The sequence below is a fragment of the Saccostrea cucullata genome, unplaced genomic scaffold, assembly GCF_032062105.1.
Source record: "Saccostrea cucullata isolate Sc308-1 unplaced genomic scaffold, CSIRO_AGI_Scuc_v1 ctg3766, whole genome shotgun sequence".
NCBI classification, from domain to species: Eukaryota; Metazoa; Mollusca; class Bivalvia; order Ostreida; family Ostreidae; genus Saccostrea; species Saccostrea cuccullata.
In genome coordinates, this window is record NW_026934200.1 from 85,153 (window position 1) to 105,684 (window position 20,532).

The 20,532-nt window shown below is 31.3% G+C and overlaps 1 protein-coding gene across 1 annotated transcript in view; it reads right to left on the bottom strand.

The window, feature by feature from the left end:
- Positions 1-20,532, bottom strand: part of LOC134240120 (uncharacterized) — a 39,614-nt gene that overhangs the window by 17,875 nt on the left and 1,207 nt on the right. Inside the window, exons 3-23 of the mRNA XM_062722232.1 lie at positions 18,790-18,859; positions 17,240-17,326; positions 16,096-16,266; positions 15,843-15,872; positions 14,234-14,389; positions 13,921-13,983; positions 12,865-13,050; positions 12,628-12,699; positions 9,905-10,120; positions 9,759-9,821; positions 8,521-8,688; positions 8,373-8,412; positions 7,545-7,835; positions 7,136-7,435; positions 6,636-6,929; positions 5,148-5,429; positions 4,574-4,861; positions 4,191-4,463; positions 3,714-3,826; positions 3,521-3,571; positions 2,811-2,987 (exon numbers count right to left, since the gene is read on the bottom strand). Of these exons, the coding sequence (XP_062578216.1) occupies positions 2,811-2,987; positions 3,521-3,571; positions 3,714-3,826; positions 4,191-4,463; positions 4,574-4,861; positions 5,148-5,429; positions 6,636-6,929; positions 7,136-7,435; positions 7,545-7,835; positions 8,373-8,412; positions 8,521-8,688; positions 9,759-9,821; positions 9,905-10,120; positions 12,628-12,699; positions 12,865-13,050; positions 13,921-13,983; positions 14,234-14,389; positions 15,843-15,872; positions 16,096-16,266; positions 17,240-17,326; positions 18,790-18,792 (3,324 nt within the window). The 5' untranslated portion in view covers positions 18,793-18,859. The remainder of the gene's footprint in view (positions 1-2,810; positions 2,988-3,520; positions 3,572-3,713; positions 3,827-4,190; positions 4,464-4,573; positions 4,862-5,147; positions 5,430-6,635; positions 6,930-7,135; positions 7,436-7,544; positions 7,836-8,372; positions 8,413-8,520; positions 8,689-9,758; positions 9,822-9,904; positions 10,121-12,627; positions 12,700-12,864; positions 13,051-13,920; positions 13,984-14,233; positions 14,390-15,842; positions 15,873-16,095; positions 16,267-17,239; positions 17,327-18,789; positions 18,860-20,532) is intronic.

Genomic DNA, 20,532 nt, shown 5'->3' on the forward strand with positions numbered 1-20,532 from the left:
TGAACATCTTTCATCATTTACTCTAATAGCATATGGCGTAAACTGCATTCTGCACAGCTGCAAATCTGCAGGGTTTTCTGAAAAAAAAATCACATAATTATAGGCATGTAGATTGTAAATTTTGTCATACACATTTCATACACATTTAAAATGTTTTTGATTGTGATTATCTTTCACATTTCATGTACAATTGGATTTAATTTCACCTTTTTCTCTAAAAAAAAAATGCATTTTGAAATCATGAAACATAAAATCTTATTCTGCAACCTCAGTCATATAAAATTCAGAAAAAAAATCTTATTTAAGATAATTTACTTGTACATTATAATTCATTTTATCTTGTCAACTTGCTAAAAAGTATGAATACATTTGTTTTAGTGACTTTTCTCTATTTTCTCTTTGTATTTATCTATTTAATGTTTTTTCTTGGTTTTCTTTTTCTTTTTTTTTTTTTTGGTCTTGAAATTTGAATATGTAAAAGAAGAAGAAAATATCTATGTAACAGCAACATGATGACCAGAAAAATTCAACATTTCTTTCAGTTTAACTCTCAAGATTTTTGAAAGAAGAAAATCGCTTGTTCCGAGAACCTGCAGACATGTCACCTCAAAGCAGATAATGATGTTTATATAGTTGAATGACCATAAAAAAATACATGATAAAAATAAAATCATACATACTTTTTAGATTAAAATCATTTATACTGTGATGACGCATGATGACGCATGAGTGCAGGCAAATCCATCACTGTAAATATGAATATTAAAAGATAAACTTATGTTTCATAACTCACAATACATCATATATACATGTACAATATGTAAGTGCACTGCTGAGTGAGCTTATTAAACATTTCAGCAGTAGCATTAGAAATGGTCAAGATGATTCTACATTAATTTATTATAAGTTACACTGAAATGAAAGAATTAAGGAAATAATAAGATTAATAAACTGATTAAGACATAATACATATGACTGTTTTAGTCTTAGAGCTCATTGATAGCTAATTGAATCATATGACAGAGTAACGGGGGTATTTGTAAATATTTTATCCCCCATTCTGTCTACACTACTTCTTTTTTCAGCACCTAATTTTTGTTTATATTAAATAGAATAAAATGTTTATATTTTTAGATATGAGAACATTGTTTTGAGGGATAAATAAGTATAAAAATGCAAACATGTACAGTGTACAGTATACTTACATGAACTCGCACACCACCTATTCAAGTCTGCTGTTGACGGTTCCTGTGGAATTATCCAAACAAACAGAGCATATTTAACAGAAAACATGTTAGAACACTTTTACACAAGTAAGAATCGGTTAAATCATCCAAACAAGCTGAAGAAATACGGTCTTTCGATGTCTAGACTCTTTGTTGTTTACATTGATTTCCCAAATCTTCCGGTGATCGTTCACGGTTAGATCGTACGCCGTGTTACTCGAAGTTTATAATGTAAATCTGTGTTTTGAGAAAAAAATGTTTTATTTTCTATTGAAATTTTAAAAATATTTCTTTTGTAAACATTTTATATCGTATTTCGTTTTTGTAATTTATTCTGAAATATGAATGAACCTTTGCTCGAATCTGATTGGCTGTAGGATACAGGATAGGATAGGATAGGATAGGATTGGATTAACTTCTATATGTTTCTATCGTGAATCCTCAATCCTGAATCCTATCCGATCCCATCCCATGTCAACTTGTGGGATAGCAGCACTGTATATATATATATATATATATATATATATATATATATATATATATATATATATATATATATATATATATATATATATATACAACGAATTTTCTAATTCTCGCCTTTCTATTCATTGCCAATCTCGTATTTTCTTAAAATCTGCTGATCCACTTCATTGTACTTTTTAGGGTGAATTAAACATATTTAGCTCAAAATTATGAACTTCATTACTAGTAAAAATAAATTGCTGCTTGATATTCTAGGGACATATTTCTTTTAAAAATAAACATCTTATTTTCCAATAATCTTTTCGTTAAATGTCATATAAATTATGTGGGGCAGCGGGCATCTAACAAGAAAATTTTATATTCCCTGAAAAATGAGGATTTGAAAAATCTTATCAATATCCATATTTTTAGGATTTGGTTGTAAAAAATGCTCTGAATATTTTAAACTGCTATTAATAAAACAGTAATAAGTATGGTTTGAATTATAAGTTAAATATTTAATGCATAGACGACCAAAAATAAGTTTTCACGCGTCACAAGCATAATAATAATCGGGTTCAATGTAAGGACTATTATATATACCGTTAATGCGCATGTGTGACACTATGACGGAAGTGAAGAAAGATAATACATTAAGTTTCAACTTTGGTCATTTCGATACGATATTTTTTATTTAAAAATGTGAGAAGTGGTAAATTATACTACTTTTTGTGTCTATGTCATACATTTTTCGATATTCATAGATACAAATAAGTGGTTTGCCAGCACATCTTTATAACGTCTGGTTTCTGATCACAAGAAAAGCTCGGCTCCGTCTACATAAGATGCAAGTTGTTAATCATGTTTTTATCCACATACAAATAGATAAAATCTACGTAGGCGGAGATGAATATGTTCAGTATTTCCACTTTGCAATGTCTGATTGTTTAAAACACTCTATTTATAGGCGATCGCGAGCTTGGAAGGCAGAAATCGTCTCTATATGAGTGAACAATTCTCGAGAGGGACGTTAAACAATATACAATCAATCAATCAATCTGCTTAATCAACAGTTATTACATTAACTTCCCTATTAATTTGTTAAGTAGCTTATCTTACCTCTATATTAAGCGTATATGGAATTTTTAAAAATCTGGCGAATGTTTCTACTGTAATATACGAAGAACAATCTCCAGCCTTCGGACATTTTATAGTAGATGTTGTACATGTCCCGGCAACGCACTGAAGACATTCCAAGCAATACGAATCTTTGCAGTTTTCAAAAGTTGCAATAGCCTAAGAAATGATAAAAAGCAATTAATTTAGCAAAAGTTATTTTTGAAATGGTATTTTAACTGAAAAATTGATAAAACAAATGGTTTGATGATTTTCTAAAGGAATATTTTTATATATTCATTCAACAAGTCGCCTGCATAACGTATTTGGTAAGAGGTCTGATTTAAAGTCGCGAAGTTGATCCTTGCGTCGTTGGTACGAATCCCACTGTGGGACGTGAAGACATGTCCTTAGGAGAAGACCGTATAAACCGAGGTCCAATGTCGCAGATATCACTGGCACGGAAAAAGATCCCTTACTGCTCAATGGCCCTGAGTACCGAATATAGAACAAAATGTGTAGCTATCCACCGGCAAGTGGTGGCGTCTCCATATCAGTGAAAAATTCTAGAGTGCGACGCTAAATAACACACAAGCCATTCTACTAAGAAATATTTTATATATGCAATGTCAACTCTCCCTCTCTCTCTCTAAGATTTGTCTAGGATAGGCAAAGCATGATTTTAAAGCGTAGTGATGCAATCAAAGACTTACAGTTTTATTGCAAATTTCACATTTGACTCGATGGGTGTATGGTCTATGAATCTGAAACAAATATATACAGTGTATTTGATCATAAATACTCAATGTGCGTGTTTTAATAAATGAACTATGAAATCAATTTTACTTACACATATTGAATGATTGCTTTCTATTTTTGAGTCTTTTTAGTAAAATTCAGCTTTACTAGAGAGCTTTGCACAGCCTGAACAGTCTCTTGTTCCATTTTTGTGATGGATTTTGTTAAAGCTTCATTTCTGGGTGTACTTTGATTTGAATTTCTGTTGTAAGTACTGCTTCCTTAATAATGCAAATAAAATAGAAGGAGTTTAATAGCACAAAGAATTGGCCTGACTTGGCTTGTATCTATACAAATATGAGATTTTTTTCCCCAGAAGATGATACGCTCATAAGGACCAACATGTGCAGTTAAACTTTTAATGTTCATTTCATAGTAGTTGATTCTTGTATAGCAAATGCAAATCATTGAAAGCATTTTTTTTCCTTTCAAAAGAATAAATTTAATGTATTTTATGCAAAAGGTGTAGCCAAACCTAATATTTATCTCATATACACTGTATGAATGTAGGATGTACATTCCTGTTTCGTAATAAAAGCGTATCAACCATTACACAATGGACTCAGGAATATTAGTATAAACTACCTGGTTCAGTCTCTATCGATATCCGAATCTGTTTACTTTTACCGATCCCTGCCGTACTTTGTACACAGAGTCTGTAAAGTCCTTCATCTTGCTTTGTTATTTTATTTATCCTCAATTTGGTTTCGGTGACGTCATATTTTCCAGGCAATTTCGGTAGATTTAATCCATCCCTCTGCCATATTCTCTTTTTAATTGGCCAAGATGATTCTATAAGTCCGTTCAATTCGACAGTGTGTTTCTCCGCTGTTTGTGTGAGGGAAACTTTAGGATTTTCTAAAAAAAAATACAAAAATGTATGAAATATCATTTAACTTTTCTTAAAATGGGAATATTCGTTTGATGTTTAACGTTCTAGATGTAAAAAAAAAATATAAATAAATCACCGCCGGAGAAATTAAACGTGATTGCTTGACTGGAGTTGGTCCCAGCTCTGTTCTCTACAACAGCCCTGTATACACCTTCATCATCTTGTGTAACATCGTTTACATACAGTGTATATTCGTTGCCACCTTTTTCTATCCTGTATTTGCATAACCTTCTCTGGTCAATAAATTTGTCGTTAGCTAGCCACCGGACATCTTTAAGTGGTGATTCGGAATGGATAGTCGTCACAAATTTCAATTTTTCTTTCTTTTTCAAGACAAACATTTCCATCGTTACTTTGGGTAGAACTAAAGAAAATGTATGTTTTATTAATATTTTGTTACATACCTTTTGGTCAGTGTATTCATCTCATAATATCAACATTATGAAGTATATACAAGTTTCATAAATTGCATATGCCAGGAAATATAATTATACCTTATATAAACTACCACATCTACCGGTAATCAAACTACAATATTATGATGATTTGTATATAAATTACCAGTATGATACTTATTTATTATTTTTATGGAATTTATCAGACGTGTTACACTGTACTTTTGAATATATCACAAGAGAAACCACGCTTACCGTCTGGGATTTTTAATTCAATCTCCGTACTTTCGCCCCGCCCTGCTACACTTTCTGCAATAAATTTGTATCTTCCTATATCTTTCGCTGTATAGTTTTTGATAACAAGGGTCCGACGAGTACTGTCAAAAACTTCTGTCATATTTTGAAAAAGTATAAGATCAATTCCATCTTTTTGCCATTTTGATATCAGGAGAGGCCACTTGGAATCAATCTCTGCCACCACAGTAAAGCACTTTTCATGAATATTATGGACGAATGAGAGTAATAATTTTGGTGGATCTGAAAACAATAACTTACAATTTTGATAATGACAAAGGCATGTTCAATGCATCTCATTGCAGTCTAAAACATTTTTACCAAATAAATATCTCAAAACTAGATACTTTTTAACAAAATGACATATGAGATTATCAAACAGAAAGACTTGAGAGGTTTAAAGGTTTGAAATGTGGATGAACTGAAAGAACCGTCATAACGAAAGCGATAGCATGCTTGTCATACGGTGGAAGAAAAAAACTAATTCAAAAGGTCATTATAAAACTAAGGAAAACCAAAGTCAATAAAGAGAAGGAAAGTAAAATATTGATGAAATATATTGAGATTTTACAGCAACTGAGAAATAACTTTTGGATCAACCCTTGGTCGAGCGCTGTTCGGAAATCTTGTGTATATGTTTCTTTCGATTGAACGTCTTTCGGTGAAGATTTGCATATACGTTTGACAAATATTAAGAATTAAGAATTCATAAAAGCAAGATACAATTTACAAAAATTAAATTTAAATGTGTCTAGGGTAGGGGTACCCGGGGCAGTCACGAAATCAGAAAAATGTAACACCAAGATACAACCCCCTGTGGATCAAAAATAGGAGCAAAAATGATTCAACTTATATTATTTTTCAATTTTTTTTTGTCATCATAATGTGCAAGTTCGTTGAAATTCTGATAAGGAATATGGATATCAGTAAAAAAAAATTAGCACGATAAAGAAATATGATTATGACTACAAAGTAGAATTTTACGTTAAGCCAGAGTCGTTTTACATGCGAAAACATCTGCGGCTGAAGTGACTTTGAAATGACATAGCGATGCTGCTCCAGGTCGATAGACATATGCATGTTTATTATTTCACCGGAACTTATCTAATCATCCTATAAATCAAAAATTTTGTTTAATTATTTTATTTGTTTTTTATATAAACTGTTGACAAGTTTAACTGAATTTACCTCTGTCCTTTATGGAGTAAAAGTAAATGTCTCAATAATTTCAGAACAGTCCTTGTATAATGCTCTTTTTTTGACAAGAAAGAATTTTGATTGTAAAGCTCTCATCATTAAGTAACATAAAGTTATTTAACATTATCAAACCTTTCATTACATCAATACCTGTGTGAGAACTCTTTGCACAAGTTCTTTTCGGAAGAGCACTCCATTCTCTTACATTATAACAGGTAAAAATTAGAACAATTTGAAATAAACAAGTCATACCTTTTGGAATTCGAAAGACTTTAGTCTCGCTTATTCCTGGTCCATATTCATTTTCAATTGAAACTGTGTACATTCCTTCGTCAGCTTTTCCAACATCAAATATTGTCAGACTTGGTTTAGTCATGGGATGTCGGCTTTCCAAATACTTTTGAGGTTGTTTGTTCAAACATATCTGCTTTCCATCCTTCATCCACTTGGGTGCTTTGGTTTTGAGATTAGACACAATCTCTGTACAAAGAAGCAAGGAATGGTTCTTTTCATTGAAGATAAGTGACAAAGACACACTCGGGACAACTGTAAATAAATGTAAAACTAATTCAGAAAAAATAAAGTTTTTAAAATAACACATATTTTCAAAATATTAAGCAAATTAAGGAGCTGTGTACTAATTCAAGTTCTCATATTTTACAATAGTTATTACATAAGTTTATGAACAGCTGACCAATTTCAACTAAGAACTAATATATACTTTGACTATGTACTCAATTTAATATAAAAACATCTTGGACATTTCATTAAAATGGATGCACTTTTCTCTTTGCCTCCGAGAGTTTCCACCTCACATGAGTATGAACCTTCGTCTTGTTTCCGAAAGTCGTTTATACTTAGCATCCTCTGGCTTTCTTGGTCCAAAATTTTATTTTCAATGATTTTTTTCCCGACATCAGACAGATTAATTTTTCTTCCATTTTTAAGCCAGTGAACACGTTCAATGGGCCATTTTGTGATTATATCTACAATTATAATCCCTCGTTGGTGATTATCGCCAAATTCTGTCCTAATCGACACTGATGGAGAAGCTGCCCAAATATAGAGGATATTATACCAGAAAAGAAGCTATTTATAATGAATCTGATTTTTAAAAAAAATGTGTTATATAGAGATGATAAATCAATAAATCAACCACACCTTTCTCAACACAGAATTCAACACAGTTACTTGATGCTTTGTAATAAGCATTTTTGGCAGTGAGTGTATATTTCCCTTCGTCTTCTTTTCCAATATTAGATATTTTTAATTGTGGTGTATTTGTTAAAGTTCCCTTTTCTTCATATTTTTTCCCGTCGTTCATTTTTAATGGTTTGTCATCCTTCATCCACTCATGCATATTGATATTAGATTTTGTTTCTATTTCAGCATTCAACAACAAGATGCGATTCTTTTTGTCGATGGACATTTCCACTGAGATATTTGGTTTATCTACATTAAAGCACGTGCACAAAGAATCACTTATCATATCGCATTCAAGGAAGGAAAAAAAAATATTATACCTCATTATAATTTTTCTAAACAACGCGTTATCTGATTGGATCTAGATTATCACGTGATCAGGCCATAAAACTTCATATTTCACCGAAGCCCTCGGGGAATATGAATTTTCTTGGCTGAATAAATCTTCATATTTCCCTCACTATCATGCAATAAATGTATACTATTAATTCATTTAAAAAATAGCTATTCTGCAATTATGTGGTTCATGTACTGCATATATTCTTACATTACTCTGACACTTATGCTACTGTATCCCATCACATCCCTAAGAACCTGATATAAACAAGCTTAATCGTATGCTTGGTATGAAATCCAACTCCCACAAATTGCTTCATAATATACCACCCCGCATTCCATTGAACAATGCAGATTATTTTCTACGTAAAATGGTAAAAAAAATAATATAAAGATAAAAAAAAAATGTAATATGTTATTTGTCCTTATTCTATTATTTTTTTCACTTACCCCTTTGCTCAATTCTCTGGTCACTGGGATCTAAATTTGTCTGAAACATAGAAAAAACACAATTTTTAAAAAAATTACTCTCAGTAGAAACTTTGAAAATAAAAAAATAAAATGAAAAAGTCCCTTTACATAAAAATGAAAACAACACCTCATTTTTCAATGTCCTTTTCAAGAATCCTTGAAAAACTGCAATTGGAACGCGACACATGCAGTATGTCACATCACAGACATGATACTCTTTATCTCTTCGTTCAGATATATCCTTCATGCAATCAGAGCAGTATCCATGTGAACAATGCATGCAGGTGGCGAAAGCCTATTGACACAGAATAAGAAAAACAAACTAGAGCCGAGCTCGTTGCAAAGCAACGAGTAGGTCTTCCGTCCTGTTTGACCGGAAGTAGATTTTATTTATAACAAAAATTCGAAATAACGCCCAAAATAGCTTAAATCCTCTAAAAGGATGTTAATTTATGCAAAAATTTTTAGGTACTTCTGGTCTGACCGGAAGTGACGACGACGGACAGAAAATTAATTTTTATGCCCCCAGAGACATTTGTAACCCCAAAACTTGTCATGAACGTCAAATATACGTATTTTCAGAGTACTTCCGGTTTGGCCGGAAGTGACGTCGCCGGACACATTTAGACGACGCTAGTAGATTGAGCTTGATATTTTGAACAACTTTGCTTCTTTGAGGTATTACAAATTCTTTATAGACATTGAGATAGAAAGAAAAAAGTTTTGGCCCCACTAGGCCCCTTATTTTAGGGGCCAGTCCTTTTTTCGAGATATCATTTGAAAGATCTTGAAATTCTGCACTTCTTTTACTCAATATGTCTTAACAAAATATATCTAGGTAAAAAGATATCTTCGAAAAAGTGTTGCAAATTTTGAAATTCGTGATACGTCTATTTTTGGGACATAGCGAGCGCCGACATGCGGCACTTCCGATTAAAATGAAATACGTTATACATATCTACAGACTTTGGTCTATCATACCTGAAAGTTTCATGTTTCTATCTTGAGCCATTATTGAGAAAGTCTGCGGACAAACTGACCCTTCAAAAATCATAAAATTGGCAACATCTCCAAACCGGAAGTGACGTCATCAAATCGGAAAAAAATGCATAAGGTTCAAGTAATGTAACATAAGTCCTGAAAGTTTCATGAAAATCCATCGAGCCGTTTTTGAGAAATCGCGTGCACAAAATCGGTAAGAAAAAAAAGAATAATAAAAGTGGAAAAGAAACCTAAGAATAACAAGAAGGTCTTCCGCTGAAGACGGAAGACCTTAATTACATGACAACATAATGTCTTTTTATTCCCCTTTCCAATTAAAACCGTAAATGATGCATTAGGTGTTAAATGTATCCATATAAATACCTCAGCATTTTTACACTGATCACACTCTTCTTGAAAAACTGCTTTTCTCAAGAATATTTCTTTCTGGAAGGAAAGTATAACATTATTTAATACAGTAGCACAGGGAGTTTTAATGCTCGGAGGAAAAATATTTATAAGTTATTTACCGTCCAGTCGTGTCCTTTTATCACATCTATGACAGCTTTCAGGCATTTCACAGGAGTTCTTGATTTGCAGCAAGGGCAATCGCAGACAATCAAATCCTCAATACAGTTCCACTGCATGAACGGTTCACTCACAACATCAGAACAACTTAACTTTTCTTCAAAACAATTGATGCAAAATGCATGCAGAAAGGAACAAGATTTGTTCCTTAACCTAATCTAAAAATAAAAATTGAATACTTTCAAAGTATTATTTTAAAAAGCGAATCACAGGTAGCAATAGAAATGGAGAAAATTCGAAGTTTATTCCTACTAAACATTTCCGTTTATTTAATATCTGATTGGTTCTTTATAATTTTTATCAAATATTCATTGTTCAGCATTTGTATCCAGAAGCCACACTATACACCGCATATTCTTAATTGAAAATTAATTTTGCGATGTTGCTTTCAACAGATGATTAAAAACACGTCATATGGAGAAATGATGTTCATCTTATTCATGAGATTGCTCCCACGTGATTTACTTCTCATTAATATTCATATAATATTTTTTAAAATTATTTGTACTAAAACCAGCAAGCACAGTTTGTTTTGGTTTTCTTAAGCCTCTGTCATAGTTATTTGGGCAAAATGTTGTGTTATTAACAATTGACAACCCATGACATCATCTTTTTCGGTATAAGTAGGTCACACAGATGCAAGAAATTCGCACAATTTTTCAAATTCATTGCATGTTTAAAGGCATGAAAAAATACATTAACTATCATTTCTAGCGAAATACTATAAATCGTATAAGTTCAACTGTTACTAAAATTATTTTGTTTTACATAATTATACAACACAATGAATGAAAGAATTTAAATGGCAATTTTGACCCATTGTAAGCTTAAGGAATCAAGATTTAAAGGAATTTTGAATAAACAGTACATAATATAAAAAGCTGCTTTTTATCAGTTTGATTTTAACATCCCCCCGCTGTTTAGAATATCTAAACGTTTGACTTTACTGGAGTATATTCTATTGTCAAATGTTGACCGACTATTATGTCCCTAATTTACCCAAAAAGCGTGTAATGAACAAACCTGGTTTAGAAATTTGTGGTTTTACAAGTTTTGAAATAAAAAAAAACAAGATGTGTTTGTGAAACACCAAAGTCCTCGTATGGCAGCTTATGGTGAAGATCGGAGTCAAACTCAAAAGTCAAGGTCAAACGGTTAAAATTGTTGGTATCAAGAGGAAGGAGATTTTCGGCAGGAATACTCTGTGAAATCAGAAACCCTTAGTGCTAATTGTTCAAAAGTGGTTTCAAACTCTAGGGTTAAGGTCAAAAGGTTTAAAAAAATATCTTTACCAATCGAAAGGTCTTGTCAAAATGAATATACCTCTGAGTATGAAATATCTCGCACCAGCGGTTCGATAGTTATGGCCAGGGGTTATTTTTAAGTGAGGTAAACTCCAAGGTCAAGAAGTCAAATTTGGTTTTTAGAAAAAAAATTCTTTTCCAAGGAATACACCTGTGAAATATGCGAGCGATAACCCTAGCAAGTCAAAATCTATGAGCAAGGTTAAAATTTTTATTTATATTTAGAGGAACAGATACACAGACTAGCAGACAGCTAGACGAACAGACTGACGAACAGGACAAAAACTATATTACATCAAATCTTTGTTTACTGGGGTGTTGCAACCACTATTGAAATAACGACCACTATTGAAATAATTTTATCAATAGTGGTTGAGAGTGCCTTTCAATAGCAAACATAGCTAGTAAACAATATTGAAATACAACCACTATTGAAATAATTATATCAATAGTGGTTGAGAGTGCATTTCAATAACAAACATAGGTGATAACCACTATTGAAATACAACCACTATTCAAATAATTATTTCAATAGTGGTTGAGAGTGCATTTCAATAACAAACAGAGATCGCAACCACTATTGAAATACGACTACTTTTGAAATAATTATGTCGATAGTGGGTGAGATTCATTTCAATAACAAACATAGGTTGCAACCACTATTGAAATAATGTTCATTTTTGAAATAAAGATTTCAATATGGATAAAATTATTGATTTCAACAGCTCGTTTTTCAGTAGTGATTGAAACCTATGGTAATTATAGAGAAATGCACTCTCACCCACTATTGAAATAATTATTTCAATAGTGGTCGTATTTCAATAGTGGTTACTATTTATGTTTGTTATTGAAATACACCCTCACCCACTATTGAAATAATTGTTTTAATAGTAGTCGTACTTCAGTAGTGGTTATTACCTATGTTTGTTATTGAAATGCACTCTAAACCACTATTGATACAATTATTTCAATAGTGGTCGTATTTCAATAGTGGTTACTAACTATGTTTGCTATTGAACTGCACTCTTAACCACTATTGATATAATTATTTCAATAGTGGTCGTATTTCAATAGTGGTTACTTACTATGTTTGCTATTGAAATGCACTCTTAACCACTATTGATATAATTATTTCAATAGTGGTCGTTATTTCAATAGTGGTTGCAACACTGGGGCATTAAATACACGACAGACAGATTGAGACAAAAGAAAAGATAACTTAAATCATTGCCTTAGTTAGGTGAGCTTAATACTGAGGAAAGGCATCGAATAAAATATCAATTTCATAAACAATGCCGTATTTTAAAGCAAAATACATTGCATAAATAATTATCAAAAGAAATTTTCATGTTATTGTTTACCGTTTTTATGCTTCCATCATTGCATTTCTTATTGTAACATTTCTCATCGCTCACTTTGATTGAAACTGCAGTCTAAAACATAAGTGGTTACATAGTTAATAGATAGTTACAATGTAATGATATTAAGCAGGATGTAGGTCCTACATTCTGCATAAATAATTAGCCAAGCAATAGGAAGGATAGAAATAAATGAATGAGGCAATGTCTTGTGTATTTGATGTAGTAGTAAAAGCCAACCATCACTGGAATTTCTTTGAACATTTTAAGAAAAAATTCCAAAAGTTGCTTTGGTATCCAAGTGTCACAGCAAGTCCGCTCTAAACAGGCAATATCTTCGCTGGTGCCTTTTTCATTTTTGAGAAGTTTCAGGTCTGCACAGGGAAAACAATAACAGTGTGAACAGCTCTTAACTTTCACTACAGCCTGAAATGTAGAAATACACTTTACTTTTATTTTCTGTTTAACTTAATATGCATAATAAACAACCATATGTTGCATGTACGAAACCCACATGCATGTAAATAGCAGTACGTAATGTTATAAGTATTTTGACTCAATATTACAAGAGTTTATCTTACTAGTATATTTGTAAACATATTGAATGACAGATCATTTGCCAAAAATAAATCTAGTTATACTTTATTTAAATTTGCAGATTTTATAGATATATTTGGGGAAGTTTTAAAGGTCTAAGTGATACCCGTGACAAGGGTTAATTGTCGCATAAGTAAGAAAGATAACGATTAAAAAATTAATAATGTTATCATGTTAATTATAAAGATTAATTGGTAGAGTACTGAAAGTCTTCTATGATGTCATTTTTTCTGAAAATGCCATGTAGTTTTTATAATTCACATCCGATTTATACCACCTTTCCAAAATATTGTTGCACAGTACTTATCAAGTTTCTCTTTGGATGTTGTTAATATTTAAGTAAGGAGGAAAGAACGAGCCTAAATAGAACATTTACTGGAACCAATGAGTGTGTCTTTATTTCTAAAATCTAGGAAAGATGTGGTAATTCGAATTCATTTTGGTTGATGGAAATATTAGATATATTCACAATCTGACTTATAATTTTGACGATTTCCTCCTTAGAAATTGTGCTATAAGTATAAAACGAATTATCACTTGTAGAATTAAGCAGTTCCTTTAAATATAATTAGAATTGAGCTTTACAAATAAAGACAATATTGGTACCTGCTTTTATTTTTATATGATTCAGAAATGTAAAAACGACGTGTAACTTATTAAAATCATTATTTTATTTTAATCAACTATATTAAAACTTACTCGATTCCCACACAATTCATCGCATTTTTCCTGCTTGTTTGAAATTTCAAACGTTCGCCATACCTTAAAACGAAAACAATTCTAATTTTTAGTAAAGCATGTGATACAGAAACGAAAACTTGCTGAAAATGACAAAAAAGGTCAACCATTTTTATGTGTCTGTTAATTGTATTTTCTTTTCATTTATTTCTTTTAATTCATTTAACACATTTGAATATATATATTTTTTAAACAATGAACACATTTTTTACACTGTTGAGCAAAAGGGGTTTTGATGAAATATATATAAGTAATATATTCTCTTCTACAGTACCAGTATGTCCATTTTTTGCTTCACACACCCTTTTAGTTCATCAGACGGTAATTTTTCTTGGCAGTCAAGAACATTACATACAGGCAATGTTGTAGACGCCAATATCTCTAAACAGCTGCCACAAAACAAATGACCACAATTTGACTTAAAAATTGCCTGCAAAAGACAAGAATAAAAACTTAAACTATTTTTATACATTAGTTACTTTTGATTGTTTCTTTATTCTACTACATGTATTTCCCAAACTTCAGTACATGTTGTAAGAGTCCGTGAAGCTTCTCAATATTTTTAAAGTTAAAATACACGTATTAGGAACATTCGCGTACATGGATTGTCAAGTTTAATCGTGAACATGTTGTTTACCGTGAAAAATAATTAGTGCACCGTTTCAGCATTTTCGGGGCTCTGTATTTATTTGCGCAAGGATTAATATATCATTCTGTTTTAAATAGACATATTTTTAAATTTACACAATATTTGACTTAATTAACGCATGGTTTCACACGTAAATGATAGAGGTCAAAATGCAACGTTACTTATAATCCTTTGCTTAATTAAAGAACAAATTCATTGGTTGGTAGTTGTACATGTATTTGTTTATGTGCCATTCGAGAATTAAAGAGGCACCATAAACCTGTGAAAGGTTTTTATTCTAGATTTTCATGCGCTATTTTTTTTCAAAGGAAAACGCTCCGTTCATGGTTTTACCGGGACAAACACTCGTACAAACCCAAATAAATGTTTGGTATGACACCATTAAAATTTACTTTGAGAAAATATTGCGTTGTTGACCTGTGATACATAGCGTATAAGGGGAAGTAATTTTAGCGAGACGCAAAGAGCGATATATGGTAAGTGTCTCAATTGGCCCCTTAAAATCAGTACATGTATCTTAATTTTACTTTATATATAGCTTTAATTTGTACAGCTATATATGCGACCTTTATTGGTCATTTTCATTTTGATCAAAATGCCGTTATTTTAGAAATATGACACCATACAAATCACGTTTTCTCGCCATTTTGGCATATTTTGTATAAAACTGCTTATTTTCAAGCAGTTTCTCTTCCAGAAAATATAGAGCGCAAACTAGAACATTTTTTAATTTTTTACGAAAGATGTATCTATCCAATACTAATTAGTGACATAAAAATTATTCATGTTCTAAACTGCGCTCTATGTTTCCCATAAGAAAAAACATCAAGAAAAAGGCATATTTTTTGGCTTTTTTGGTTAGATAACAAAAATAGCACTATTTATCAGGTCATTTACAGCCAGTGAGTGCCCATAAATGTGAAAAAGACATTGGAAATATTTCTACAAAATAAATATCAATTTAACATATTAGAATGTCATTCTAAAATGTTGATTTTTAGGGGGCCAAAATTGGCTCTTATCATATTTACTCCTTTAGCGATTTCTACTGGTATTAATTTTTAGCGAGAAGTAAATTAAGCGATTTCAAAAGGCTATTACAAATAATATGCAATTTATTATTAGCGATATTAAATTTGAGCGATATCCGCACCCTCGCTAATAATACCAAAAATTAAATCCTCGCTAAAAAGTCTACTTATACGGTACATAAATTTACATGAATTATACACACCTTTTCACACAAGCAGGCTCCACAGTAATTCTGTCATTATGAAAATAAAAAGTGATTATACATGTATTTTACCAACTGTCCACCTTTGTACCTTTTTTAAGGTAAGTAATTACTACTAGCTTTCGGTATATTACACATATTTTGCTTGAAAAGAAATTGTTTAATTCATTTAACTTTTATGAAACAAATAGTAAAAAACACCATAATATTACCGAATGAACAAGCAAACGAAAAAAACAAAAATAATACATACCATACATGACACTTTTCTAACAAGTGTAACAAACTCAATCCAGGCGGGGTAACGACAGTTTTTACACAATGGACAGACACAAATATTGGTGTTATCTTGGGAAGTTCTTGACTTTACTAAACAGCGTGTGCAAACAACATGACCACACGTGTCAAGAGAGAAAGTCGCTGCCTACAATACACGAACAGTTCTCTAAAAATGTTTTTGTCTCAAAGGTTTTATCATAATTATTTAATATGAAGAAATATTACGGAAACCGGATTAATGTTTTGTACTCCAAACTTTATCAACTTTTCAATGAAATATTACATTCTTTATCAAACATATAAATACATGTATATACAAATACGAGGGATGATTCAAAAGTTCATGGAAATTTTTGGGTAAAATTTTATCCTGATTTGATGAAAGGTATCTATATGCAAAACTATAGGAAAAAATTATCTAAACATAAATCCATTATGAAACATTGCTAAAACAATTCACAACGTTCCAATTACCTTTAAAGTTACAGTTTTCTACAGAGAAAAACAGACCCTATAAATGTTTAACACCTTTTATCAACTTCCAACGAAGTTATAATTTTCGTAAATTTCTCACGCCATTGGAAAACTAACTGCATTTTCTCTACTCTATATCAGCAGTATATGTGTTTAAGTCAGAGTGTCCCCGAAAATTTCACAAAACGTATAATTTGACCGATATTCAACGTTGTCTAACAATTTCAAGATGCACAATAAATAATCAATTGATAAACTAAATATCCATAAAATCAAATAAAATCTCAGAAAAAGATTTATAAAAGGTCAAGCAATCGTAATAACTAGACAATTTTCGTTTTATATGCCATCTAGGACGGATTTCTTCATTTCATTTTCATGTATCTAAAATTAAAATGATAATGAACAAGTAAATGTCTCCCTTGCAATTTCAAACATTCGCTCCTATGGTAACTGCCAAAGAGACGTTACATGTATCTGAAATATTTTTAATATTTTTTTATTTAAAAAGTTCAACAAGTGTCTATTATATCTCATTTGTCATTTTCAACCAGATTCACTCATAAATTAAAAAAAATTATGAAGATATTCCACGATTTTTTTAATCAACCCTCGTACATGTATATATATAATATGTAATTTACCTTTTCTTGACAGTTTGAAACACCGCATTTTAAAACTGCAGTTTGATCCATCAGATTTGATTTCGAGTTAGCTCTCAAGCTGGATTCCTATTAAAAATTATTTAATATTTTGAAGAAAAAAAATGTAAAAATCTTGATGAAATACATGCACATGTACATGTACTTTAACCAACTGATTTACTGTCCATGACCCAGTGTCCTTTTAGGTAACTCTTCACACTTAAATGTAACCCAAATGCCATTTTGATCAGAAATCATTATTCACAATAAGAGTTTCCTGATTTTTTTTATGATAAAAAAATGATCATTATTGAGAATTAAACAGCAATCCGCTGATGGAGAATTATATTAAACTTTGTATTGATTATTTCCCAGTTATGTTTTCTCTTAAATATTTTTGAATCTAAGAAAAGTGAAATAAATGAATAAAATATATTTATATTAGTTCAAAACTTTTAGATCAATGGCATACTGGTGCATAAATTTTGTATCTTATCAAATGCATGAAGAATAAAAGCTTCTTCGTTTGAAATTAGTCGATACCTGTTTTTCTATCTGTGTTCAAAAGAAATCTGGAACGAAAATATGCATACTTTAACTTATTATTTTTTTTCTATAATAAAATATGACATTTTATTAATTGCGAAATGAAGACATTTTAAATATGATAACAATGAATTATCATAACATGATTTACATTGCGCCAATTTTGCACACATTATTTTTTAAAAGTAGGCTTGAATATCAAGAATGCTCTTCCTTCTTGATCTTATCAGGGGACGACTTTCATAATAGACTGGATAAGAAAAATATAATATATTTAGTTCATTAAAATGAAATTTGTGTGTGACTGGTCGTCAGGGGATGCTCAGTCATCCATGGCATCTGATCCCACCTCTGATGCTTTTGAGATCTGTGTTTTCTCTGCTCCTATTTTATATTGCTTTAAGGAGCTTTGATCTTGAATACTGTTCGTTATCCTCATGCGATTCATTGAAATGGAAGAAAAAGAACACAAGTCCTTTACGAGAAAAAGACACACCCTCGCGTGGCACAAAAACGCTGTTCCCTCTGTTTTGTGCAATAAAGTCTTCGATATATGACTAAATTCTTGAATATGATTAATGAATCGCTGTTAAGTTTGTAAGGAATGCCAATGTATTAAAGATAGATGATACAAACATTTTTTTTTCTTCGAAGGAATATCAATATCATATTGTTTTCGTCCCATTTAAGAATTTATGACTCATATGTATGTAGTGACGTCACCATATACCGGTGATGGGTTCAAATTTAGACCTTTACTCGGCACTCAAGGCCATTGAGAAATGAGGGATCTTTATCGTGCCAACGCTGCCTAGCTGTCGTTACATGGGACATTGGTTTGTTGAATGAAATACGGTCCACATTTCCCTCATTACTTTTATACAATAAAATATAACAGGTTATTGGGAATATTGAGAATATTGTATTATCATTTTACTTTGTGTTTCTTTAGAAACATTTGAAAAGAAGGAAGAGAGTAAATTAATGAAATTAAACAATATTACCATGATTACTCTAGCTGTGTCCTTTTTGGTGGAAATATGGATGTTTTATTCACGTCTAAGAAGTCAAAGTCTAAGGAGAGAAAAAAAATCAAAAGAATAATCTACTTTTCTGTGACATTATATTTCTTTTCAGTGACATTATATTACTTTTCTGTCAAAACTGAGTTATCATTTCCTTATTCGGCAAACCTTGGCTGATTCGGGTAACCGTTATAGCTATAATTGAATGTAAAAAAAAAATGTGGTTAAGGTTCATTGATACTCTGATAAGAGAGAAAACTCTTAATAACATAAATGTTTATTATTCCATTATAGATTTGCCAAGTTGAAGTGTCTTTTTTTTGGCCTTATTTTGCCCCGCAAGCTATGCTATAATTTTTTGTATTAATTGAAAATCATTAAGGTTCAAGCAATATTTTAAATGAGTAAGCAGAGAGTTAATGTACCTTAAATGTAATCAGCAAATAAACAGAAATGGCCGATGTTCAAGTTGCTGTAAGCCAATGACAACTCTTTTGTCGATTTCAAAAGTTTATTAAAAAATTCCAATTTACAATTTTTCCGTGATCGTATAGTTTTAGAAATATTCGTTCCTGAAATATGATCAGAAGAGACCAATACACTTTTTATCTAGATATCCAAAGGGTCCGTCCAAAAGATAAAGAGTTTAAGACTGAACTCCAAATAATAAATAAACAAAAGTCCAAGAGAATGATTCCCAAAATAACAAAATGCCAAAGAGATGTAATAATTTGAGAATAAAACCGGGAATTAAAAACAGAAATAGGAATGAGAGCGGGAATAAGAACTGGAATACTCTTTTCTGACTAAAACAGGGTATTTTGTGCTCAGTGGATATCCATGGTCCCGGATATAAAAATGCATTTCATTGGATAATTTACCATCACCAACCACCTACGCTTTGTCCGTAGGTCTGTCCGTTGACCTATGAAACCCAACATGGCACCACCCTAAAATGTAGGTAAATACATGTTACTAATATTTATGGGATCAGTCCCCATCTCTGCACCACAGGAGTTCCAGCCTTAAGCTCTTTTACTTATTTACTTCAAAGTTCCCAATTTTATTGCTCTTAGTCAAAACTCTCAATAATACCATTGTATTTCCGCTCAATTCTTATTACTTACTATCGATGGGCTTGATTGGTCTATTCGGATCAATTTCATACAAAATGATCTACCAAATTATAGTGCATTTGAACAACAACAAAATCCAATTTGTTTTGACAAGATAATAATTGTTTACAAAATAAAAGTCCTTTTTTCCAATTATAAAGTCACCGAATCTGCGTCACTAATAATATACATTCTGATTTAATGAACATTTATATATCATTTTATTTTCACTGCTAAAAACTAGAGATGATTATTATTAATATTAATATTGTCTAAGTTTAAAATGTTCAAACAATATGTCCATGCTAAACCCTATAGGTTTACATTGCGGCAAACGAGGATAAAATCAAGTCGAAAGTCGGTTGTACTTTCTGATATTGTTGAAGTTAACGACGAACAACTTGCTCTCTTGTTTGACAAGCCAATGTTTGGAAATTTTGAGGAAATGGGCATCAGTATCTTTAACGCAAATTTCACAAAATCAATCTTTTCTTTTCATGGATGTAACATTACCATTAACAATTAAAATGTGTTCAAATTTATTGTAGAATTGGAATATAACAAAACAGTTTTTGACAGGTAGGAGTCTCGGGAAACCTGTTGGACC